Source organism: Nerophis ophidion, linkage group LG21 (genome assembly GCF_033978795.1).
Source record: "Nerophis ophidion isolate RoL-2023_Sa linkage group LG21, RoL_Noph_v1.0, whole genome shotgun sequence".
Taxonomy (NCBI): Eukaryota; Metazoa; Chordata; class Actinopteri; order Syngnathiformes; family Syngnathidae; genus Nerophis; species Nerophis ophidion.
The window spans coordinates 6,222,158-6,249,349 of record NC_084631.1 but is presented as its reverse complement, the minus strand read 5'-3'; the positions used below and the strand labels follow the sequence as shown (position 1 = coordinate 6,249,349).

General features: G+C 42.5%; 1 protein-coding gene across 1 annotated transcript in view; it reads left to right on the top strand.

The window, feature by feature from the left end:
* Positions 1-27,192, top strand: part of kcnn3 (potassium intermediate/small conductance calcium-activated channel, subfamily N, member 3) — a 281,514-nt gene that overhangs the window by 112,296 nt on the left and 142,026 nt on the right. The window contains exon 3 of the mRNA XM_061881689.1: positions 3,316-3,411. Within this exon, the coding sequence (XP_061737673.1) occupies positions 3,316-3,411 (96 nt within the window). The remainder of the gene's footprint in view (positions 1-3,315; positions 3,412-27,192) is intronic.

The following is a 27,192-nucleotide window of genomic DNA, read 5'->3' as shown; positions in this document are numbered from 1 at the left end:
TGCCCGAACCACCTCATCTGGCTCCTCTCCATGTGGAGGAGCAGCGGCTTTACTTTGAGTTCCTCCCGGATGGCAGAGCTTCTCACCCTATCTCTAAGGGAGAGACCCGAACTCATTTGGGCCGCTTGTACCCGTGATCTTATCCTTTCGGTCATGACCCAAAGCTCATGACCATAGGTGAGGATGGGAACGTAGATCGACCGCTAAATTGAGAGTTTTGCCTTCCGGCTCAGCTCCTTCTTCACCACAACGGATCGGTACAACGTCCGCATTACTGAAGACGCCGCACCGATCCGCCTGTCGATCTCACGATCCACTCTTCCCCCACTCGTGAACAAGACTCTTAGGTACTTGAACTCCTCCACTTGGGGCAGGGTCTCCTCCCCAACCCGGAGATGGCACTCCACCCTTTTCCGGTGGAGTGCCACACAATCCTGTCTCATAATTAAAACAGATGACAGCCAAATGGACTTTGCTGTTTTATTTTCAATGAAACAATATAAAATACGTGCTCATATAGTAGTACAGTTGACACTGTACAGTAAACTGACAGTTAATATTTAAACATGTGACATTTCAAACTTTTTTGAAAAGAAATAGTTCATGCACATTCAGATAAATTCTTCAAAATTAAATTAAATGGCCCAGAGAAGACGGTGGCGTTTCTGGATGTTGTTGATAAATGGCTTTCGCTTTGCATAGTAGAGTTTTAACTTACACTTAGAGATGTAGCGACCAACTGTAGTTACTGACAGTGGTTTTCTGAAGTGTTCCTGAGGCCATGTGGAGATATCCTTCTTTTTGATGCAGTACCGCCTGAGGGAACGAAGGTCTGTAATATCATCGCTTACGTGCAGTGATTTCTCCAGATTCTGTGAACCTTTTGATGATATTACCGACCGTAGATGGTGAAATCCCTCAATTCGTTGCAATAGCTCGTTCAGAAATTTTGTTCTCAAACTGTTGCTCACGCATTTGTTCCCAAAGTGGTGACCCTCGCCCCACCCTTGTTTGTGAATGACTGAGCATTTCACGAAAGCTGCTTTCATACCCAATCCTGGCACCCCACCTGTTCCCAATTAGCCTGTTCACCTGTGGGATGTTCCAAATAAGTGTTTGATGAGCATTCCTCAACTTTTTTGCCATATGTGCCAGCTTTTTTATAAACATGTTGCAAGTATCAAATTCCAAATGAGCTAATATTGGCAAAAAATAGCAAAGTTTACTAGTTGGAACATTGAATATATTGTCTTTGCAGTCCATTCAGTTGAATATAAGTTGAAAAGGCTTTGCAAGTCATTGTATTTTGTTTTTATTTATGATTTACACAACGTGCAATCTTCACTGGTTTTGGGTTTTGTAGACTGTTGTTGTTTCACGTTGCTTAGCGATAATGGTGCCGTAATACTACCCATACATGTCGACATAATTGGACTCGTATTTCATAGAAAAGCAATTCTGTGGGTATCGGAGTATATTTCGACGAAAGTGGTCGACATGGAAGTGAGTAAATTAAACGTGTTTTGCACTGAGCAGCCGGGTTTTTGCTTCATCCATTTCTGGTTCTTTGGTTTTCTTCCTCACACTCTCTCCTTTGCAGAGGTGGGTAGTAACGCGCTACATTTACTCCGTTACATTTATATAGTAACTTTCAGGATAAATTGTACTTCTAGGAGTAGTTTTAATGCAACATACTTTTACTGGAGTATATTTATAGAGAAGAAACGCTACTTTTACTGCGCTCCATTTATCTACATTCAGCTCGCTACTCGCTACCGATTTTTATCGATCTGTTAAAGTAGGATCCTTCAAAGTAGGATCCATCACATGCCTGCGTTTCACCAATCAAATGCATTGACCGGTGACGTTTGACTCCGTTTCACCAATCAAATGCAGTCACTGGTGGCGTTTGACTCCGTTTCGCCAATCAAATGCAGTCACTGGTGACGTTTGACTCCGTTTCGCCAATCAAATGCAGTCACTGGTGACGTTTGACTCCGTTTCGCCAATCAAATGCAGTCACCGGTGACGTTTGACTCCGTTTCACCAATCAAATGCAGTCACTGGTGACGTTTGATTCAGTTTCACCAATCAAATGCAGTCACTGGTGACGTTTGACTCCGTTTCACCAATCAAATGCAGTCACTGGTGACGTTTGACTCCGTTTCACCAATCAAACAGAGCCAGGCGGTCACATGACTAACTGCACTTTTTTTTTAATGAACCTCCATTTATAAATTTCAACATTTAAAAAACATTTCAAAATAATAATCAAAGTAAGTAAAAAAAAACAGCGTTGTAAATTCAAAGTAACTAAAATAGAATGCAAAAAATAATAATATAAAATAAAAAAAAGCGCAAAGCCATAGGCTCACTCAATCTCAGTAAATAACTTAAATTTGGAACACAGCATCATTGTTTTCACAGCTTTTTGGTTGTTAGAGGTAGAGTGTTTTAATGCAGTGTTCTAAATCTTTTTTAAAGGCACAAAAAACAGGTCGGGTATTGAGAAACTTACATTTATGAATATAAAACTTAGCCAATAGTGTAATGAGGTTGCAAAGGTGAAATTATTTTTCAAAATGTTTTTCAATACAGTGTAAAACCAAATATATATTATTTAATATATATTATTGTTTTAGTTGCTTTAGATATTCCTGGCTCTGAATTCGTTCATTGCTATTTTTACGTTTTTGTGCATTACTTGTTGCCCTCATCATTAAACAAACAGGTTACTCATCAGTTGCTCAGTACTTGAGTAGTTTTTTCACAACAGACTTTTTACTTTTACTCAAGTAAATATTTGGGTGACTACTCCTTACTTTTACTTGAGTAATACATCTCTAAAGTAATAGTACTCTTACTTGAGTACAAATTCTGGCTACTCTACCCACCTCTGCTCCTTTATAGCCGCCGGTGGTGAGTTACTGTGGTTGGGAAAAAAAAAATAAAGCCCAATAAAAAGTGTGTGTGTTGCTGTTTTGCACGTGTCACATCCAGTCCAGTGCACCTGAGTGTTTGAGGTGAGGGCGGGGTTAAGGAAGCCCCTGAAGTGCAATGAGTCGCATTGATTGAAAGCTCCCAGGTGCATTGATTGTAAGCCCCGTGGAAGCAGACAAGCGGAAGATTTAAAGCTCCACAGCAGAGCCCTATTGACAGCTTGAATACTTCTGCTCAGCCTTTGAAAGTCTCTTTGGTAAATGTCGGCCTCGGTCACCCACGTGGCCTCTTGCAGAAAAGCAGCGAATGTGACTCCAAAATGGACAAACGAGTTGATCTGCTGCTTGTGTTTCTCTCTCTTTGTCCCCACCTCAGAGCTCCATGTATTCTCTGGCCCTGAAGTGTCTGATCAGTCTGTCCACGGTCATCCTGCTGGGACTCATCATCGCCTATCACGCACGAGAGGTTCAGGTAAGATGTGCTGCGTTCACTTGCTCGTGTCTATAAGGGGCTGTTAGGGACATTATTCAGAATTACCTCTTACATACACTACTGAAATGCTCTTACATACACTACTAAAATGCTCTTACACACACTACTGAAATGCTCTCACATACACTACTAAAATGCTCTTACACACACTACTGAAATGCTCTCACATACACTACTGAAATGCTCTTGCATACACTACTGAAATGCTCTCACATACACTACTGAAATGCTCTTACATACACTACTGAAATGCTCTCACATACACTACTGAAATGCTCTTACATACACTACTGAAATGCTCTCACATACACTACTGAAATGCTCTTACATACACTACTGAAATGCTTTCACATAAACAACTAAAATGCTCTCACATAAACAACCAAAATGTTTTCCTCTCACGCACGCACACACACACCACTTGCGTGTGAGAGACAACAATTTTAGTAGTATGTGTGCAAGGATTTCAGTTATATGTATGAGAGCATCTTACCAGTGTGTGTGAGAGGATTTCAGTCGTGTGTGTAAGCAACATTGCATTCCATCCATCCATCCATCCATCTTCTTCCGCTTATCCGAGGTCGGGTCGCGGGGGCAACAGCCTAAGCAGGGAAACCCAGACTTCCCTCTCCCCAGCCACTTCGTCCAGCTCTTCCCGGGGGATCCCGAGGCGTTCCCAGGCCAGTCGGGAGACATAGTCTTCCCAACGTGTCCTGGGTCTTCCCCATGGCCTCCTACCGGTTGGATGTGCCCTAAACACCTCCCTAGGGAGGCGTTCAGGTGGCATCCTGACCAGATGCCCGAACCACCTCATCTGGCTCCTCTCGATGTGGGGGAGCAGCGGCTTTACTTTGAGTTCCTCCCGGATGGCAGAGCTTCTCACCCTATCTCTAAGGGAGAGACCCAAACTCATTTGGGCCGCTTGTACCCGTGATCTTATCCTTTCGGTCATGACCCAAAGCTCATGACCATAGGTGAGGATGGGAACGTAGATCGACCGGTAAATTGAGAGCTTTGCCTTCCGGCTCAGCACCTTCTTCACCACAACGGATCGGTACAACGTCCGCATTACTGAAGACGCCGCACCGATCCACCTGTCGATCTCACGATCCACTCTTCCTCCACTCGTGAACAAGACTCCTAGGTACTTGAACTCCTCCACTTGGGGCAGGGTCTCCTCCCCAACCCAGAGATGGCATTCCACCCTTTTCCGGGCGAGAACCATGGACTCGGACTTGGAGGTGCTGATTCTCATTCCGGTCGCTTCACACTCGGCTGCGAACCGATCCAGTGAGAGCTGAAGATCCCGGTCAGATGAAGCCATCAGGACCACATCATCTGCAAAAAGCAGAGACCTAATCCTGCGGTCACCAAACCGGAACCCCTCAACGCCTTGACTGCTCCTAGAAATTCTGTCCATAAAAGTTATGAACAGAATCGGTGACAAAAGACAGCCTTGGCGGAGTCCAACCCTCAGTGGAAATGTGTTCGACTTACTGTCTTACATACACTACTGAAATGCTCTTACATACACTACTAAAATGCTCTCACATACACTACTGAAATGCTCTTACATACACTACTGAAATGCTCTCACATACACTACTGAAATGCTCTTACATACACTACTGAAATGCTCTTACATACACTACTGAAATGCTCTCACATACACTACTGAAATGCTCTTACATACACTACTGAAATGCTCTTACATACACTACTGAAATGCTCTTACATACACTACTGAAATGCTCTCACATACACTACGTAAATGCTCTCACACAAACAACTAAAATGCTCTCACATAAACAACTAAAATGTTTTCCTCTCACGCACACACACCACTTGCGTGTGAGAGACAACAATTTTAGTAGTATGTGTGCAAGGATTTCAGTTATATGTATAAGAGCATCTTACCAGTGTGTGTGAGAGGATTTCAGTACTGTGTGTAAGCAACATTGAGTTCCGGTTCCGGTCAATGCCATGTTGTCTTACATTTCGTGGGATTCAACAATCATTTAGAAATAAATAATGTCTAATTACCTTTTCCTGCACACATACTTGTCAGGCTTGCCCCTGAAAGTTTGTCTATGTTTTAGTTTTTTCTTCTGCATTTGTCTGTTTCCTGTGTTTAGTATTTCCTGTCTTTTAGTTCCTGTCAAGTGCTCTTAATTTGTCAGCTTCCTCTCTTGTTCCCTGAGTGCTGTGTTCCTCCTCAGTGTGTTTAGTATTTCCTGTCCTTAGTTCCTGTCTAGTGCTCTTATTTTGTCAGCTTCCTGTCTTGTTCCATGAGTGCTGTGTTCCCCTTCAGCTGCGGCTGATTGGTATCTGACCACACCGGTTGCCAATCAGCCGGCTCCTATTTGTACCTCATTTGTCTTGTGTCAGTGGCTGGATCGTTGTGTTGTCATTTGGATTGTCGTTGCCTCATGTCACTCTTTTGTCTTTGCTACCTGTCGTGTCTGGCATCATTTCAGCTATTACCTGTCGTGCTACATCCTGTCCTGGTCGTCGTAGCGGTAAGCTGTTTTTGTTAGCCATTAGCTATTTCCAGTTTTTCTGTTTGTTATCCTCTAGCTTCCATGCTAAAGTTCCTTTTTGTTCCTTGTTAGCTTCTACGCTAAAGGCCTTTTGTTCTTTATCTGCCCACGTGCGCGCTTTTGGTTTGAACCCTTTGTTTGGTTTTGTCTTAGTATTCATATTAAAATCATGTTAGCTCACTCCATGCCTGCCTCTATCTCTGCATCTTGGGGTTCGTCATCAAATAACTCTGACAATACTACTAAAATTGTTGTCTCTCACACGCAAGTGGTGTGTGTGTGTGTGTGTGTGTGTGTGTTTGTGTGTTTGTGTGTGTGTGTGTGTGTGTGCGTGTGTGTGTGTGTGTGTGTGTGAGAGAGGAAACAATTTAGTTGTTTATGTGAGAGCGTTTTAGTTGTTTATGTGAGAGCATTTTAGTTGTTTATGTGAGAGCATTTCAGTAGTGTATGTAAGAGCATTTTAGTTGTTTATGTGAGAGCATTTCAGTAGTGTATGTAAGAGCATTTTAGTTGTTTACGTGAGAGCATTTCAGTAGTGTATGTGAGAGCATTTTAGTTGTTTATGTGAGAGCATTTCAGTAGTGTATGTTAGAGCATTTCAGTAGTGTATGTGAGAGCATTTTAGTTGTTTATGTGAGAGCATTTCAGTAGTGTATGTAAGAGCATTTTAGTTGTTTATGTGAGAGCATTTCAGTAGTGTATGTAAGAGTATTTTAGTTGTTTATGTGAGAGCATTTCAGTAGTGTATGTGAGAGCATTTTAGTTGTTTATGTGAGAGAATTTCAGTAGTGTATGTTAGAGCATTTCAGTAGTGTATGTGAGAGCATTTTAGTTGTTTATGTTAGAGCATTTCAGTAGTGTATGTAAGAGCATTTTAGTTGTTTATGTGAGAGCATTTCAGTAGTGTATGAAAGAGCATTTCAGTAGTGTTTGTAAGAGCATTTTATTTGTTTATGTGAGAGCATTTCAGTAGTGTATGAAAGAGCATTTCAGTAGTGTTTGTAAGAGCATTTTAGTTGTTTATGTGAGAGCATTTCAGTAGTGTATGTAAGAGCATTTTAGTTGTTTATGTGAGAGCATTTTAGTTGTTTATATGAGAGCATTTCAGTAGTATATGTAAGAGCATTTCAGTAGTGTATGTAAGAGCATTTTAGTTGTTTATGTGAGAGCATTTCAGTAGTGTATGAAAGAGCATTTTAGTTGTTTATGTGAGAGCATATCAGTAGTGTATGAAAGAGCATTTCAGTAGTGTATGTAAGAGCATTTTAGTTGTTTATGTGAGAGCATTTTAGTTGTTTATATGAGAGCATTTCAGTAGTGTATGTAAGAGCATTTCAGTAGTGTATGTAAGAGCATTTTAGTTGTTTATGTGAGAGCATTTCAGTAGTGTATGTAAGAGCATTTCAGTAGTGTATGTAAGAGCATTTTAGTTGTTTATGTAAGAGCATTTCAGTAGTGTATGAAAGAGCATTTCAGTAGTGTATGTAAGAGCATTTTAGTTGTTTATGTGAGAGCATTTTAGTTGTTTATATGAGAGCATTTCAGTAGTGTATGTAAGAGCATTTTAGTTGTTTATGTGAGAGCATTTTAGTTGTTTATATGAGAGCATTTCAGTAGTGTATGTAAGAGCATTTTAGTTGTTTATGTGAGAGCATTTCAGTAGTGTATGTAAGAGGTAATTCTGAATAATGTCCCTACGGCCCCTCATTCGTGTCAAGCCGTACGCTTCGCATTTGCTGCTTCATTTGTTTGCTTCAAACTGCAGTTTGTTCTTCAACGCACACCGGTCACAACATTAGGTACACCTGGGCAGTCTAATAAGATGCAACACGGGCTTTTCCAAAGTTAATAAAAGCCCAGTTTGGACTGGAATGTCAACATGAACAGCAGTTTTATATTGGTGATTAAAGTGCAACAGAATAGTGCAAAGTGTGAAAATGTAAACACAGAGAAACCTGAGAAAAAAATATTTTCTATTGTGGTCAAACAGTGTTCTGACCACAGAACTTTCCTCCAGAAGGTCTCATCTTGGTCCATGTGAAGTCCGATGAGACAAAACTTCAGCTGTTTGGCCACAATACCCAGCAATATGTTTGGAGGAGAAAAGATGAGGTTTTTAATACCAGGAACACCACACCTACCGTCAAGCATGGTGGTGGTCGTATTATGCTCTAGGCCTGTTTTGCTGCCAACAGAACTGGTGCTTTACAGAATTTACTTCAATCAATAATAGAGCACCAAGTGTTTTTTTTTTTATATATATATGCACGAGTGTTGTCCCGATACCAATAGTTTGGTCCCGGTACCAAAATTATTTCGATACTTTGCGGTAATTTTAGATACTTTTCTAGATAAAGGGCACCACAAAAAGTAGCATTATTGGCTTTATTTTAACAAAAAATCTTAGGGTACATTAAACATATGTTTGTTATTGCAAGTTGTTCCTTAAATAAAATAGTAAACATACAAGACAACTTGTCTTTTATTAGTAAGTAAACAAACAAAGATTCCTAATTTAGTCTGCTGACATATGCAGTAACATATTGTCATTTATCATTCTATTTTATTAACATTATGAAGGACAAGTGGTGGAAAATGAACTATTAATCCACTTGTTCATTCAGTTTTAATATCTGCTAACTTTCACTTTTAACATGTTCTATCTACACTTCTGTTCAAATGTAATAATCATTTATTCTTCTGTTGTTTGATACTTCACATTAGTTTTGGATGATACCACAAATTTGGGTATCGATCCGATACCAAGTAGTTACAGGATCATACATCGGTCATATTCAAAGTCCTCATGTGTCCAGGGACATATTTCCTGAGTTTATAAACATAACGTAAAAAAAAAAAAACCGAAAGAACATGTTGTGATGCCCAATCAATGTTTATTTATATAGCCCCAAATCACAATTGTCTCAAAGGGCTGCACAAACCACAAAGACATCCTCGGTAGGATGTCAGTGACAGTGACTATGAGAAACCTTGGAGAGGACTGCATATGTGGGCAACCCCCCCGCCCTCTAAGGGACCGAATGCAATGGATGTCGAGCGGATCTAACATGATATTATATTGACGTAATCATGGTAGTATCGACTAGATACGTTGTTGTATTTAATATCATTATAGTGGATGTCAGGTGTAGATCCACCAATGGCGTTTACATTGTGACGCCGGTGAGCTACGGTGTGTAGTGAAGCATATTTAGCTATTCCTCGTCCTGCAGGGATGATACTTGTAAGAAACGTACTTTATTTGTCGCCATGGAGGCGAGGATTAGTGATTTAGAAGTAGCTAAAATGCTGCCGACTGCGGCTGGACTTTAGCCGCCAGCTAGCTAGCCATGTCTTAAAGCACCTCTTCTTGAGGGCGTTTCTGTTTTATAACTTCACCTTTATTGTTTGTTTTTAAGCCAAAATGCGTCCGTTCTCCCTTTTCTGTCTACACACTGTGTCTGCTTGTAAGTACTCTGTGATTGTGCGCTGCCGAACATGCTCGTAAACCGGCAATGACACGACTTGACGACGGTACTTTTTAGAAACGGTCTTGTACCGAATATGATTCATTAGTATCGCGGTACTATAGGCTCGGTTGGTAGAGTGGCCGTGCCAGCAACTTGAGGGTTGCAGGTTCGATTCCCGCCTCCACCATCCTAGTCCTTGCCGTTGTGTCCTTGGGCAAGACACTTTACCCACCTGCTCCCAGTGCCACCCACACTGGTTTAAATGTAACTTAGATATTGGGTTTGACTATGTAAAGCGCTTTGAGTCACTTGAGAAAAGCGCTATATAAATATAATTCACTTCACTATACTAATACCGGTGTACCGTAAAACCCTAATATGCACTCTCACACACGTACCGTATTGTTAATATATGGGGATGGCGTGGAGCGGTTGGTGAAGTGGCCGTGCCAGCAACCTGAGGGTTCCTGGTTCGATCCCCGGCTTCTACCAACCTAGTGATGGGTCCTGGTTAGCGCCTGGCACGGCAGCAATAGCTCTGAGTACATTAAAGGTAGAAAAGCACGAAACAACCCATTTACAATTTAGTAGTGGTGTCATGAAATACCAGCCTGTAGAAAAAAAGTCAAGTTAACTTTCAGTTTCGGTTCCTGCCAATGGGAAAAAAAAACTGTTAAATAGACTGTTTCGACCTTCTGATAGCTCGGTTCATTCTCTCAGAGCAGTAATTTTTATGTTGTTTGTTACTCTTATTTTGTAGAATATCATGTTATACTTCAATTCTAGCCCCCTCATCTTTTTAGACAGCCCGGGCGGCCTCTCCACCCTCCTTATACTCAGTGGCTCAGTGGTTAGAGCAGGGGTGTCAAACCCAAATACAGAGTGGACCAAGATTTTAAACTGAACAAAGTTTGAACAAAAGTTGAACAAATGAACCTTTTATTAAGGACCCAAACAAGTTTTTCATTGAATATTGAACAAGCAAGGCTTATATAACTTTAAAGTGACATGCAAAATTGAGTTTCAAATAATAATAACAATAATGATTAAAAAATATCAATGGCATATCAAATCAAATTTAAATAAAAAATGAATGCCTCTTTTGTATTCGCAGCCTTCTGAGGTAAATATCAACATTAACTTTTTCCACAGGCTAATACATTTGAAAATAAAATAACAATGAATAAATCAACCATTCAGGCCTTTTTACTGCTCGGTTAATGTCGGGGCTCAAGTGGGCGGGCGGGGTTTGTTGGTAGCGTGGGGGTGGGGGTGGTAGCTGCAAGGGGTTCTGGTTATTTGTTCTGTTGTGTTACGGTGCGGATGTTCTCCCAAAATGTGTTTTGTTATTTTTGTTTGGTGTGGGTTCACAGTGTGGCGCATATTTGCAACAGTGTTAAAGTTGTTTATACGGCCACCCTCAGTGTGACCTGTATGGCTGTTGACCAAGTATGCCTTGCATTTACTTACATGTGTGTCGAGGCCACATATATATTACGTGACTGGGTCGGCACGCTGTTTGTGAGGAGGGAAAACCGACTTGACGACAGGTTGTAGAGGACGCTAAAGACAGTGCCTTTAAGGCACACCCCCATTATTGTTGTCCGGGTGGAATTCGGGAGAATGGTTGCACTGGGAGATTGTCGGGAGGGGCACTGAAATTCGAGAGTCTCCCAGGAAATCGGTGAATGCGGTGTTTTAGCGACACCCCTGTATAACACCATGTTAATTTGATACTGCCTCAAGGGCCAAATGAAATTACACGGCGGGCCATATTTGGCCCGCGGGCCAGAGTTTGACACCCACGGGTTAGAGTGTCCGTCTTGAGATCGGTAGGTTGTGAAGTGAATCATCAATCAATCAATCAATCAATCAATGTTTACTTATATAGCCCTAAATCACTAGTGTCTCAAAGGGCTGCACAAACCACTACGACATCCTCGGTAGGCCCACATAAGGGCAAGGAAAACTCACACCCAGTGGGACATCGGTGACAATGATGACTATGAGAACCTTGGAGAGGAGGAAAGCAATGGATGTCGAGCGGGTCTAACATGATACTGTGAAAGTTCAATCCACAATGGATCCAACACAGTCGCGAGAGTCCAGTCCAAAGCGGATCCAACACAGCAGCGAGAGTCCCGTTCACAGCGGAGCCAGCAGGAAACCATCCCAAGCGGAGGCGGATCAGCAGCGCAGAGATGTCCCCAGCCGATACACAGGCAAGCAGTACATGGCCACCGGATCGGACCGGACCCCCTCCACAAGGGAGAGTGGGACATTGAAGAAAAAGAAAAGAAACGGCAGATCAACTGGTCTAAAAAGAATCATATTTATATAGCGCTTTTCCCTAGTGACTCAAAGCGCTTTTACATAGTGAAACCCAATATCTAAGTTACATTTAAACCAGTGTGGGTGACACTAGGAGCAGGTGGGTAAAGTGTCTTGCCCAAGGACACAACGGCGGTGACTAGGATGGCGGAAGCGGGGATCGAACCTGGAACCCTCAAGTTGCTGGCACGGCCGATCTACCAGCCAAGCTTGTGAGTTCAAACCCCGGCCGAGTCATACCAAAGACTACAAAAAACGGGACCCGTTACCTCCCTGCTTGGCATCAAGGGTTGGAATTGGGGGTTAAAATCTCCAAAAATGATTCCCGGGCGTGGCCACCGCTGCTGCTCACTGCTCCCCTCACCTACTACGTGGGTGATCAAGGGTGATGGGTCAAATGCAGAGGAAAATTTCGCCACACCTAGTGTGTGTGTGACAATAATTGGTACTTTAACTTAAACTAATAACCCAGATGAATGTCGGTGCAGCTGCATACAGTGGGGCAAAAATAGTATTTAGTCAGCCAGCGATTGTGCAAGTTCTCCCACTTAAAATGATGACAGAGGTCTGTAATTTTCATCACAGGTACACTTCAACTGTGAGAGACAGAATGTGAAAAAAAAATCCAGGAATTCACATTGTAGGAATTTTAAAGAATTTATTTGTAGATTATGGTGGAAAATAAGTATTTGGTCAACCATTCAAAGCTCTCACTGATGGAAGGAGGTTTTGGCTCAAAATCTCACGATACATGGCCCCATTCATTCTTTCCTTAACACGGATCAATCGTCCTGTCCCCTTAGCAGAAAAACAGCCCCAAAGCATGATGTTTCCACCCCCATGCTTCACAGTAGGTATGGTGTTCTTGGGATGCAACTCAGTATTCTTCTTCCTCCAAACACGACCAGTTGAGTTTATACCAAAATGGATACATGGATGATACAGCAGAGGATTGGGAGAATGTCATGTGGTCAGATGAAACCTGTCAGAGGTATTGGTTGGTGATGAACCCCAAGATGCAGAGAAGGAGGCAGGCATTGAGCAAGAAAACATGATTTAATTAAAACTACACCAGAACAAACAAAAAGCGCGCACGTGGGCGGAATAACAAACTAAGAGAGCTAGCACTGGGAGCTAGAAAAACAAAAACGAACTTTAGCATGGAAGCTAGAGGATAACAAACAGAAAAACCGGAAATAGCTAATGGCTAACAAAAACAGCTTACCGCTACGATGACCAGGACAAGATGTAGCACGACAGGTAATAATAATAATAATAATAATAATTGATTAGATTTATATCGCGCTTTTCTATTGTTAGATACTCAAAGCGCTCACAGAGAAGTGAGAACCCATCATTCATTCACACCTGGTGGTGGTAAGCTACATCTGTAGCCACAGCTGCCCTGGGGTAGACTGACGGAAGCGTGGCTGCCAGTTTGCGCCTACGGCCCCTCCGACCACCACCAATCATTCATTCATCAGTGTGAGCGGCACCGGGGGCAAAGGGTGAAGTGCCCTGCCCAAGGACACAACGGCAGCGACTTTGATGTCAATAGGTGGGAAGCGAACCTGCAACCCTCAGGTTTCTGGCACGGCCGCTCTACCCACTACGCCATGCCCCCCCATGGTAATAGCTGAAATGATGCCGGACACGACAGATAGCAACGACAATACAAGTCCGAATGATAATACAATACAATGATCCAGCAACTGACACGGTTGATTGATTGATACTTTTATTAGTAGATTGCACAGTACAGTACATATTCCGTACAATTGACCACTAAATGGTAGCACCCGAATACGTTTTTCAACTTGTTTAAGTCGGGGTCCACGTTAATCAATTCATGGTAGACAAAGCAGGAACAAATAGGAGCGGGCTGATTGGCAACAGGTGTGGCCAGGTGCCAATCGGCCGCAGCTGAGGAGGAACACAGCACTCAGGGAACAAGACAGGAAGCTGACAAAATAAGAGCACTAGACAGGAACTAAAGACAGGAGATACTAAACATTAAAACATAGACAAACTGTCAGGGGAAAGCCAGACAAAACCAAAATGAAACTTTTTGGTATAAACTCAACTGGTCGTGTTTGGAGGAAGAAGAATACTGAGTTGCATCCCAAGAACACCATACCTACTGTGAAGCATGGGGGTGGAAACTTCATGCTTTGGGGCTGTTTTTATGCTAAGGGGACAGGACGATTGATCCGTGTTAAGGAAAGAATAAATCGTGAGATTTTGAGCAGTGAGAGTTTTGAATGGTTGACCAAATACTTCTTTTCCACCATAATTTACACATAAATTCTCTAAAATTCCTACAATGTGAATTCCTCGATTTTTTTTTCACATTCTGTCTCTCACAGTTGAAGTGTACCTATGATGAAAATTACAGACCTCTGTCATCATTTTAAGTGGGAGACCTTGCACAATCGGTGGCTGACTAAATACATTTTTGACCCACTGTAGGTCCGCTCACACCTTGGAATCCCACCCCTCAGGCTCCTGTAATCCGGGACCCAGGTGTGTGTCGGCGGCGCCAATTAACCTCGTCTACGGGCGTGGACCAAATGGCCCGTGCGCGTCGAGCACGCTGTGGTCCAATAACGACGTGACAGAGACAATCAATCCCGCGGCCCTTCACGCTTCATCATATCTAACGTTGTGTTTGTCGTTTTGACTAACACAACTGTGGCGTGCTCATTTAGCCCGGGTACTCATCGGAGGACGTGGTTGCAATCGTTGCACATTGACTTATTTATAGGAGCCTTGCGGGACGTGTGTGAGTGCCCCCCCCTCCCCCCCCAGCTATTACTCCCGTCAGCTAAACCGCAGCGCCACAATCCTCCTCCCCAGCCTCATGCCAGTTTAATGCTTTCATTACATCATAGGACGTCCATTACTGCTGCGGCGGCGCCGTCGTTGGCCGTCACGTGACCGGCAGTCGGCACAGAAGGAGAAGTCATTGATAGCAAAATAAAAAGGAGTGAGACGCCGCCTCCGCCCACGCCCGACTCACCGCGGAGGCCGCGGGTGACGAGACGTTGAAGAAGCCGCGGGGAGACAACGTTCTGTTCTTCGTGTGAAATCTTCCTCTCTGACGGAAAGAAGGAATACCGCTCGTCGTCAAGATAAAGGAAAGCAGTTGCGGTTGTTGACATACAGAACTCTCCGTTTTTTTGTGTTACAGAAGTTATTTTATTTTTTTCCAGTTTCAGTTTATTTGGAACATGCATACCATATAATGTAATGCAGTGTTTGTCAACCACTGTGCCGTGGGAGAATATGTAATTTCACCAAATTGGGCAACAATATTTTTTGCAAAAGTAATTATAATCCGCCGCCGTTGAGTGTCGGTGCTGTCTAGAACGCGGCAGAATAATAACCGCGTAATACTCTTCCATATCAGTAGGTGGCAGCAGGTTCCTAATTGCTTTGTAGATGTAGGTATCTAATGCGTAAACAAAAATAAAGAAAAGCCGAGAGCTGCGATGAAAAGGAATTAATGCTTAGGGATGGCTATGCAAAACCAAACTAAAACTGAGCTGAATGCAAAGTAAACAAAAAAAGAATGCTGGACGACAGCAAAGACTTACAGCGTGAGGAGCAGACGGCGTCCACAAAGTACATCCGTACATGACATGACAATTAACAATGTCCCCCTCAAAGAAGGATAGCATACATCCATCCCATTTCTACCGCTTGTCCCCTTCGAGGTCGCGGGGGGTGCTGGAGCCTATCTCAGCTGCATTCGCGCGGAAGGAGAAGTACACCCTGGACGCGGCAGAGTAATAACCGTGTAATACTCTTCCATATCAGTAGGTGGCAGCAGGTTCCTAATTGCTTTATAAATGTAGGTATCTAATGCGTAAACTAAAATTAAGAAAAGGCGAGAGCTGCGATGAAAAGGCATTAATGCTTAGGGATGGCTATGCAAAACAAAACAAAAAATGAACTGAATGCAAAGTAAACAAAAAAAGAATGCTGGACGACAGCAAAGACTTACAGCGTGTGGAGCAGACGGCGTCCACAAAGTACATCCGTACATGACATGACAATTAACAATGTCCCCCTCAAAGAAGGATAGCATACATCCATCAGTCCATTTCCTACCGCTTGTCCCCTTCGAGGTCGCGGGGGGTGCTGGAGCCTATCTCAGCTGCATTCGGGCGGAAGGAGAAGTACACCCTGGACGCGGCAGAGTAATAACCGTGTAATACTCTTCCATATCAGTAGGTGGCAGCAGGTTTCTAATTGCTCTGTAGATGTAGGTATCTAATGCGTAAACAAAAATAAAGAAAAGGCGAGAGCTGCGATGAAAAGGCATTAATGCTTAGGGATGGCTATGCAAAACCAAACTAAAACTGAACTGAATGCAAAGTAAACAAAAAAAGAATGCTGGACGACAGCAAAGACTTACAGCATGTGGAGCAGACGGCGTCCACAAAGTACATGAAAATTTACATTGTCCCCTCAAAGAAGGTTAGCATACATCCATCCGTCCATTTTCTACCGCTTGTCCCCTTCGAGGTCGCGGGGGGTGCTGGAGCCTCTCTCAGCTGCATTCGGGCGGAAGGAGAAGTACACCCTGGACGCGGCAGAGTAATAACCGTGTAATACTCTTCCATATCAGTAGGTGGCAGCAGGTTCCTAATTGCTTTGTAGATGTAGGTATCTAATGCTTAAACAAAAATAAAGAAAATGCGAGAGTTGCGATAAAAAAGGCATTAATGCTTAGGATGGCTATGCAAAACCAAACTAAAACTGAACTGAGTGCAAAGTAAACAAAAAAAGAATGCTGGACGACAGCGAAGACTTACAGCGTGAGGAGCAGACGGCGTCCACAAAGTACATCCGTACATGACATGACAATTAACAATGTCCCCTCAAAGTGGGATAGCATACATCCATCCATCCATTTCCTACCGCTTGTCCCCTTTGAAGTAGCGGGGGGTGCTGGAACATATCTCAGCTGCATTCGGGCGGAAGGAGAAGTACACCCTGGACGCGGCAGAGTAATAACCGTGTAATACTCTTCCATATCAGTAGGTGGCAGCAGGTTCCTAATTGCTTTGTAGATGTAGGTATCTAATGCGTAAACAAAAATAAAGAAAAGGTGAGAGCTGCGATGAAAAGGCATTAATTATTAGGGATGGCTATGCAAAACCAAACTAAAACTGAACTGAATGCAAAATAAACAAAAAAAGAATACTGGACGACAGCAAAGACTTACAGCGTGTGGAGCAGACGGCGTCCACAAAGTACATGAAAATTTACATTGTCCCCTCAAAGAAGGTTAGCATACATCCATCCGTCCATTTCCTACCGCTTGTCCCCTTTGAGGTCGCGGGGGGTGCTGGAGCCTATCTCAGCTGCATTCGGGCGGAAGGAGAAGTACACCCTGGACGCGGCAGAGTAATAACCGTGTAATACTCTTCCATATCAGTAGGTGGCAGCAGGTTCCTAATTGCTCTGTAGATGTAGGTATCTAATGCGTAAACTAAAATAAAGAAAAGGCGAGAGCTGCGATGAAAAGGCATTAATGCTTAGGGATGGCTATGCAAAACAAAACTAAAATAGAACTGAATGCAAAGTAAACAAAAAAAGAATGCTGGACGACAGCAAAGACTTACAGCATGTGGAGCAGACGGCGTCCACAAAGTACATCCGTACATGACATGACAATTAACAATGTCCCCCTCAAAGGAGGATAGCATACATCCATCCAATTTCTACCGCTTGTCCCCTTCAAGGTCGCGGGGGTGCTGGAGCCTATCTCAGCTGCATTCGCGCGGAAGGAGAAGTACACCCTGGACGCGGCAGAGTAATAACCGTGTAATACTCTTCCATATCAGTAGGTGGCAGCAGGTTCCTAATTGCTTTGTAGATGTAGGTATCTAATGCGTAAACAAAAATAAAGAAAATGCGAGAGTTGCGATAAAAAGGCATTAATGCTTAGGGATGGCTATGCAAAACAAAACTAAAATAGAACTGAATGCAAAGTAAACAAAAAAAGAATGCTGGACGACAGCAAAGACTTACAGCATGTGGAGCAGACGGCGTCCACAAAGTACATCCGTACATGACATGACTATTTACATTGTCCCCACAAAGAAGGATAGCATCTGCACAACTTAAATACAGCATTTCCTTGAATTTCCGCCGGGCATTTAGTATGCGCCTGCCTTGAACTACTGCCGTGTCAAACTCGCTCCCCAAATTTATTAGCGCATGCTTACTTTTACCGCCGGGTCAAATTCGTGACGTCACAAGTGACGCTTCCCCTGTCGTCTTTTTCAAAATGAGTTTTTTTTTGCTTTTACTATGTGTAAACCAGGGGTGTTGTTCCACAGCCATACAGATCACACTGATGGTTGTGATATAAAACAACTTTAACACCCTTACTAATATGCGCCACACTCTGTGAACCCACACCAAACACATTTCTGGAGAACATCGGCTCTGTATCACATTATAAACGCAACATAACACTTACCCAGAATGCCTTGCATCCATGACTCTTGGCTATATTATACACCCCGCTAGCACCGAACCCCGCCCTCCACCCCCTCTCCGTGCGTCGGTTGAGGTGGGCGGGGTTGGGGGCGCGTGTATAATATAGCCAAGAGTCATAGATGCAAGGCATTCTGGGTAAGTGTTATGTTGCGTTTATAATGTGTTACAGAGCCGATGTTCTCCAGAAATGTTTGTAGTGGGTTCACAGAGTGTGGCGCATATTAGTAAGAGTGTTAAAGTTGTTTTATATCACAACCATCAGTGGCTATTGACCAGGTATGCATTGCAATCTGGTATGAGAAGCAGCAGAATGCATGAGTCCGGCCGGCACGCAGATAGCATGTTGTAAAGGTGGGCTCGATGACATGTTGTAGAGCAGTGGTCCCCAACCACCGGGCCGCGGCCGCAGAATAATTTTTTATTGAAATTTTTTTTTTTTGTCTCACTCAATTTTTTACTGCATGCCATTGGGTAAGTGCAAGGGTGAGAAGCGGTTTTAAAATTATTAGCGCCTGCTTACTTTTACCGCATGCCTTGATTAAGCGGTAGTCCTGATTGCAAAGCAGAGAAAGTTGAGGAATGCTCATCCAACAATTATTTTTGAACATCCCACAAGTGAACAGGCTAATTGGGAACAGGTGGGTGCCATGATTGGGTATAAAAGCAGCTTCCATGAAATGCTCAGTCATTCACAAACAAGGATGGGGCGAGGGTCACCACTTTGTGAACAAATGTGTGAGCAAATTATCCAACAGTTTAAGAACAACATTTCTCAATCAGCTATTGCAAGGAATTTCAGGATTTCACAGTCTAGTCTGTAATATCATCAAAAGTATGAGAGAATCTGGAGAAATCACTGCACATATGCGGCATGGCTGAAAAACAACATTGGAAATTATGTCTTTAAAGTCTATTCAACTAAATATAAGTTGAAAAGGATTTGCAAATCAATCAATCAATCAATCAATCAATGTTTATTTATATAGCCCCAAATCACAAATGTCTCAAAGGACTGCACAAATCATTACGACTACAACATCCTCGGAAGAACCCACAAAAGGCCAAGGAAAACTCACATCCAGTGGGACGCCAATGACAATGCTGACTATGAGAAACCTTGGAGAGGACCTCAGATGTGGGCACCCCCCCCTCTAGGGGACCGAAAGCAATGGATGTCGAGCGGGTCTAACATGATACTGTGAAAGTTCAATCCATAGTGGCTCCAACACAGCCGCGAGAGTTCAGTTCAAGCGGATCCAAGACAGCAGCGAGAGTCCCGTCCACAGGAAACCATCTCAAGCGGAGGCGGATCAGCACCGTAGAGGTGTCCCCAACCGATACAGGCGAGCGGTCCATCCTGGGTCCCGACGAGCGGTCCATCATGGGTCTCGATTCTGGACAGCCAGATCATTGAATCCTGTTTCTATTTACCATTTACACAACGTGCCAACTTCACTGGTTCTGTTTTTTGTATTTGGGATTGTAATGTAATTATTTTGTATTGTTAATATCAGGGTCAAATATCATGAGACCTTCTAAAGACACAGAAACAGAGAATAGAAGACAAACCAGTGATTGCTTTTCTTGTACTCTGAAAACTTTCTCCACTCTCCTGGCCTTTTAATTCATTTGGGAATTCCCTACATTACAAACACACACACAGCTGCACTAAGGGAGGAGGGGGGTATTTGCAGCTGTGTTGGAACACACCTGTGGTGAGAACTTAACACATGCAAATAACGAGGATACAGCAACTTCCTGCGTTGCTCTGTGCCATCTGCAAATTCCTCTTTGAAGTTAGTAGGTCAACCTAATTTCAATCTAACGCCAAGTTTCATTTCTCTTCAGCTTGTCCACACAATGCAAGAGCAAACAATCATATTTGAATAAAATGAGATAATTTATTTACAATTAATCCAACAGCAATGTTCATGTATTCATATTTTAATCGGTTCTTTAAAGGCCTACTGAAAGCCACTACTGATAGTCTGATAGTTTATATATCAATGATGAAATATTAACACTGCAACACATGCCAATACGGCCTTTTTAGTTTACTAAATTGCAATTTGGAATTTCCCGCTAAGTGTCGTGTTGATGATGTCACCGGTTGTAGCGGACATTATTATCCAGCCTGATCCAAGCTATAAGTAGTCTGCTTTATTCGCATAATTACACAGTATTCTGGACATCTGTGTTGCTGAATCGTTAGCAATTTGTTCAATTAATAATGGAGAAGTCAAAGTAGAAAGATGGAGGTGGGAAGCTTTTAGCCTTTAGCCACAAATACACAGCCGGTGTTTCCTTGTTTAAAATTCCCGAAGATGCTTTACTATGGATCAGAGCGGTCAAGCGAACATGGATCCCGACTACATGTCAACCGGCAGTTTTCGGTGAGAAAATTGTAGTAATAAGTCGCCTCTTACCGGAGACATCAGCGGAGCTTCCATCCTGCTGCAGCTGCCGTGACTTCCCTCATAGACTCTGGCTTCAACACACCCGTGGCCACACCCCTCCGACTTTCAGGTACTGTTTAATCTCACTAAAACACTAGCAACACAATAGGCAGATTTTCCAGAATTATCCTAGTAAATGTGTCTAATGACATCTGAATCGCTCCCACTGCAATCGCCTTTTTTTTCTTCTTCTAGTCTTTCACTCTAAATTTCCTCATCCACGAATATTTTCATCCTCGCTCAAATCAATGGGGAAATTGTCGCTTTCTCGGTCCGAATCGCTCTAGCTGCTGCTGGCTATGATTTGTAAACAATGAAAGGATGTAAGGAGCCCTACAACCCGTGACGTCACGCGCACATCGTCTGCTACTTCCTGTACAGGCAAGGCTTTTTTTTATTAGCGACCAAAAGTTGCAAACTTTATCGTGGATGTTCTCTACTAAATCCTTTCATCAAAAATATGGCAATATCGCGAAATGATCAAGTACGACACATAGAATGGACCTGCTATCCCCATTTCAGTAGGCCTTTAATTTGGATGTTAAAGAAAACATATATCATTATTTAAAAAATAATACATGCCATGAAATAATGGTCACCAAATAAATGATAGGCTGGAATATTTCTCACTCTCATATTTCTCAATATGTCAGCTGTGTGGATGCATTCATTAGTACCTCGGTACTATACTAATACCATCACACCGTACAACCCTCCTACGTTGCTTTCTTTACAAGAAATCAATCAATCAATCAATCAATGTTTACTTATATAGCCCTAAATCACTAGTGTCTCAAAGGGCTGCACAAACCACTACGACATCCTCGGTAGGCCCACATAAGGGCAAGGAAAACTCACACCCAGTGGGACGTCGGTGACAATGATGACTATGAGAACCTTGGAGAGGAGGAAAGCAATGGATGTCGAGCGGGTCTAACATGATACTGTGAAAGATCAATCCATAATGGATCCAACACAGTCGCGAGAGTCCAGTCCAAAGCGGATCTAACACAGCAGCGAGAGTCCCGTTCACAGAGGACCCAGCAGGAAACCATCCCAAGCGGAGGCGGATCAGCAGCGCAGAGATGTCCCCAGTCGATACACAGGCAAGCAGTACATGGCCACCGGATCGGACCGGACCCCCTCCACAAGGGAGAGTGGGACATAGGAGAAAAAGAAAAGAAACGGCAGATCAACTGGTCTAAAAAGGGAGTCTATTTAAAGGCTAGAGTATACAAATGAGTTTTAAGGTGAGACTTAAATGCTTCTACTGAGGTGGCATCTCGAACTGTTACCGGGAGGGCATTCCAGAGTACTGGAGCCCGAACGGAAAACGCTCTATAGCCCGCAGACTTTTTTGGGGCTTTGGGAATCACTAATAAGCCGGAGTCCTTTGAACGCAGATTTCTTGCCGGGACATATGGTACAATACAATCGGCAAGATAGGATGGAGCTAGACCGTGTAGTATTTTATACGTAAGTAGTAAAACCTTAAAGTCACATCTTAAGTGCACAGGAAGCCAGTGCAGGTGAGCCAGTACAGGTATATATGTATGTATATATGTATATAAAGGTATATACAGTACAGGTATATATGTATGTATATATGTATATAAAGGTATATACAGTACAGGCGTAATGTGATCAAACTTTCTTGTTCTTGTCAAAATTCTAGCAGCCGCATTTTGTACCAACTGTAATCTTTTAATGCTAGACATGGGGAGACCCGAAAATAATACGTTACAGTAGTCGAGACGAGACGTAACAAACGCATGGATAAAGATCTCGGCGTCTTTAGTGGACAGAATGGAGCGAATTTTAGCGATATTGCGGAGATGAAAGAAGGCCGTTTTAGTAACGCTTTTAATGTGTGCCTCAAAGGAGAGGGTTGGGTCGAAGATAATACCCAGATTCTTTACCGTGTCGCCTTGTTTAATTGTTTGGTTGTCAAATGTTAGAGTTGTATTATTAAATAGAGTTCGGTGTCTAGCAGGACCGATAATCAGCATTTCCGTTTTTTTGGGTTGAGTTGCAAAAAGTTAGCGGACATCCATTGTTTGATTTCATTAAGACACGCCTTGACGTTCACTAATGGATTTTACTATTGTCCGAATTTCGATGCATCTCCACTCTTTGTTGTTATTTACACACTCACATATACAAAGGAGGCGGCGGGTGCAAAATGAAAGGCAGTGTTCAATATTGATGGCCATCTCACATTATGACACACACAGTCGGGGTGTAACAGGATATTACGCACACACACACACACACACACACACACACACACATTGGAATAACGTTATGAGATTCCACTTGCACCTTCATTCCTCTCTTTTTCCCTTCTTTTCAGCCTCCATCTGCCTTTATCAGATTAGATATGTCTGTCTTCTCCTCCACTCTTGGTCCAATTCAATCTCAGCTCCTTTCTAACGTCTCACCAGTTCACCTTTCACCCTCTCACACACACCCTCTAAAAGCCCTCGCTCAACTTCTGGCCTTTCATCTCGTCGAGCGTTCGCACGCCTTCCAAGCCAAAATTCATCCGTCTGTTCTCCTCTTTTGGGCTCCGTCTCTTCTAATCTGTCAGTGGTTGGGGGGAGACGTCGACCCGGTCGTGCTCGGCATGAAACAAGACAAAAAGGCAAGCGGGGCCATTCATCAGCAATCAGCCAAGACTGCAAATCTCTATTCAGTGTCGTCGAGGGGAGAGAATTTACGTTTTTTTCACAGATTGCTTCGCTATGTGGGATTTTTCTTTTGAATCAATCGCACGAGAACGTGGTGTAGGGGACAAGAGACAATAGAAAAAGCCAAATACTCATACTTGCCAACCTTGAGACCTCCGATTTCGGGAGGTTGGGGGTTGGGGGGGCATAGTCGGGGGTTGGGCGTGGTTGGGGCAAGCGTGGCTGGGGGTGTGTTTAGGGGGGGAGGAGCTAGAATTCACCAAGTCAATAGATAGATAGATAGATAGTACTTTATTGATTCCTTCAGGAAAATTAAAATTCCAGCAGCAGTGTACAGAGTTGGGATCAATTTAGATAAAAGTAAAAAGTAAATAATGGGGGTTTAAATGGAAAAAAAATTGAGAAATATTACAATAAGAATAAAAAATAAAAGGCAGCAATGGGAATACAGTAAAATAAGAATATAACAAGACAAAGTAGGCAGTAGTGACCATGTTATGAAAACTGTCATCCTAGTACCCCCCTGCCCCCCGTCCCAGAAGAGGAGTTGTACAGTCTAATGGCGTTTTTGAGTCTATTAGTCCTGCACTTGGGATGAAGCAGTCTAGCACTGAACAGGCTCCTCTGGCTACTGATAACACTATGCAGAGGGTGACTGGCATCATCCAGGATGCTCACTAGTTTGTCCACAGTCCTCTTCTCTGCCACCGTCACCAGTGAGTCCAGTTTCATTCCCATTGTAGAACCGGCCCGCCTGATCAGTTTCTCAAGTCTGGAGCTGTCCTTCTTAGATGTACTGCCCCCCCAGCACACTACCATGTTGAAGAGAACACTGGCAACCACAGACTGGTAGTACATCCACAGGAGTTTTCTACAAATGTTGAAGGAGTGCAGTCTCCTGAGGAAGTACAGCCTGCTCTGTCCTTTCTTTTACTGGTGGTCCGTGTTGACAGTCCAGTCCAGCTTATTGTCCACCCAAACCCCGAGGTACTTGAACGATCTGTACCTCAACTCCCTCGATCACAATAGGTTGTGACCGTGGACTCGACCTCCCAAAGTCAATGAGCAGCTCCTTGGTCTTTGACGGATTGAGCTGCAAGGGCTTCGTGTGGCACCAGACAACAAAGTCCCTCACCAAGTTCCGAAACTCCTCCTCTCTGCCGTCCCTGATGCACCCGACGATGGCTGTGTCATCCGCGTACTTCTGGATGTGACACAGTTCTGAGTTGTAGCAGAAGTCAGCGGTGTACAGGGTGAAGAGAAGTATTTATATGTATATATATATATATATATATATATATATTAGGGCTGTGAATCTTTGGGTGTCCCACGATTCGATACAATATCGATTCTTGGGGTCATGATTCGATAATATATCGACTTTTTCGTATTCGATTCTCGATTCAAAAACGATATTTTTCCGATTCGAAACTATTCTGTATTCATTCAATACATAAGATTTCAGCAGGATCTACCCCAGTCTGCTGACATGCTAGCAGAGTAGTAGATTTTTAAAAAAAAAAAGCTTTTATAATTGTAAAGGACAATGTTTTATCAACTGATTGCAATAATGGAAATTTGTTTTAACTATTAAACAAACCAAAAATATGACTTATTTTATCTTTGTGAAAACATTGGACACAGTGTGTTGTCAAGCTTATGAGATGCCATGCAAGTGTAAGCCACTGTGACACTATTGTTCTTTTATTATTTTTATAAATGTCTAATGATTATGTCAATGAGGGATTTTTAATCACTGCTATGCTGAAATGATAACTAATATTGATACTGTTGTTGATAATATTCATTTTTGTTTCACAATTTTGGTTTGTTCTGTGTTGTGTTTGTGTCTCCTCTCAATTGCTCTGTTTATTGCAGTTCTGAGTGTTGCTGGGTCAGGTTTGGGTTTGGAATTGGATTGCATTGTTATGGTATTGCTGTGTATTGTTTTGTTGGATTGACTAAAAAAATAAAAAAAAATAAAAATAAAAATCAACAACAAAAAAATCGATTTTTTAAAAATGCGAATCGATTCTGAATCACACAACGTATTCGAATCAATTTTTTCTCACACCCCTAATATATATATATATATATATATATATATATATATATATATATATATATATATATATACATATGCCGCCGGGACGATAATTAATATAAAACCTCTTCTCACTCCTGCGCTTACCAAAGGCATGCGGTAAAAGTAAGCATAAGTGATAAATAATAAATGGGTTGTACTTGTATAGCACTTTTCTACTTTCAAAGTACTCAAAGCGCTTTGACACTACTTCCACATTTACCCATTCACACACACATTCACACACTGATGGAGCATGCGCTAAATATTTTAAAATCTCTTCTCACTCCGGCACTTACCAAAGGTATGGGGTAAAAATTTGAGTGTGATGTAAGCTTGGACCTTAAATCCTACTGAATAGCTCTTAATCTTCTTCCCTTTATGCGATTTCAAATTACCGGTATTGAAATCAGCCTCCTCCATTTTGAAAATGATGACAGGGGAAGTGTCACTCGTGACGTCACGAGTTTGACCAGGCGGTAATACTAAGCATGCGCTAATTATATTGCGAAGCGAGTTTGTCCCGGCAGTAATTCAAGGCAGGCGCATACTATATGCCCTGTGCAATTCAAGGAAATATGGTGTGTGTGTGTGTGTATATATATATATATATATATATATATATATATATATATATATATATATATATATATATACTGTGTGTATATATATATATATATATATATATATATATATATATATATATATATATATATATATATTTATGTGTATAAAAGAAATACTTGAATTTCTGTGTTCATTTATTTACACATATAACACTCATCTACTCATTGTTGAGTTAAGGGTTGAATTGTCCATCCTTGTTCTATTCTCTGTCACTATTTTTTCTAACCCTGTTGAACACCCTCACTGATGATGCATTGCTCTGTGGCACGCACAAAAGTGCTTTCATCAAATGCACTAGAGTCTGGAATCTTCCATCTTCGTCTCCTTGTTGTGTGCGCAGTTGTACACTGCACTCTCTAAAAGCCGTAGATGTTATCGTTACATATGCGTGTACAGTAGATGTCAGTATTGTCCTGTTTAAGAGTGTCACAACATTGCTGTTTAAAGCAGACGAACTGCTTTACGGTAGACGAAAATGCGACTGCGGTTGTTGTGTGTTGTTACCGTGCTGGGAGGACGTTAATGAAACTGCCTAACAATAAACCCACATAAGAAACCAAGAACTCGCCCCTCGATCATTCTACAGTTATAACGTCATTGGGCAGAGACGCTGTTTATATAGTGGGAAAGCCTGAATTTCGGGAGATTTTCGGGAGAAAATTTATCCCGGGAGGTTTTCGGGAGAGGCGCTGAATTTCAGGAGTCTCCCGGAAAATCCGGGAGGGTTGGCAAGTATGCAAATACTGGAGTCTGTGAACATTGCTCCAAAGTCAGGATTTTTTTGTTGATTTTAAGCGCATACAAAAGTAAACATTGACAGGTGCAAAGGCAGCAATATGTGATGAAACAAGACGACAGTTAAAAAAGGACTTCCCGATTCCATCCATTCTTTTTCTACCGCTTTTCCCTTTGAAGGGGGGTCGCTGGAGCCTATCTCAGCTGCATTCGGGCGGTAGGCGGGGTACACCCTGGACAAGTCGCCACCTCATCACAGGGCCAACACAGATAGACAGACAACATTCACACACTAGGGCCAATTTAGTGTTG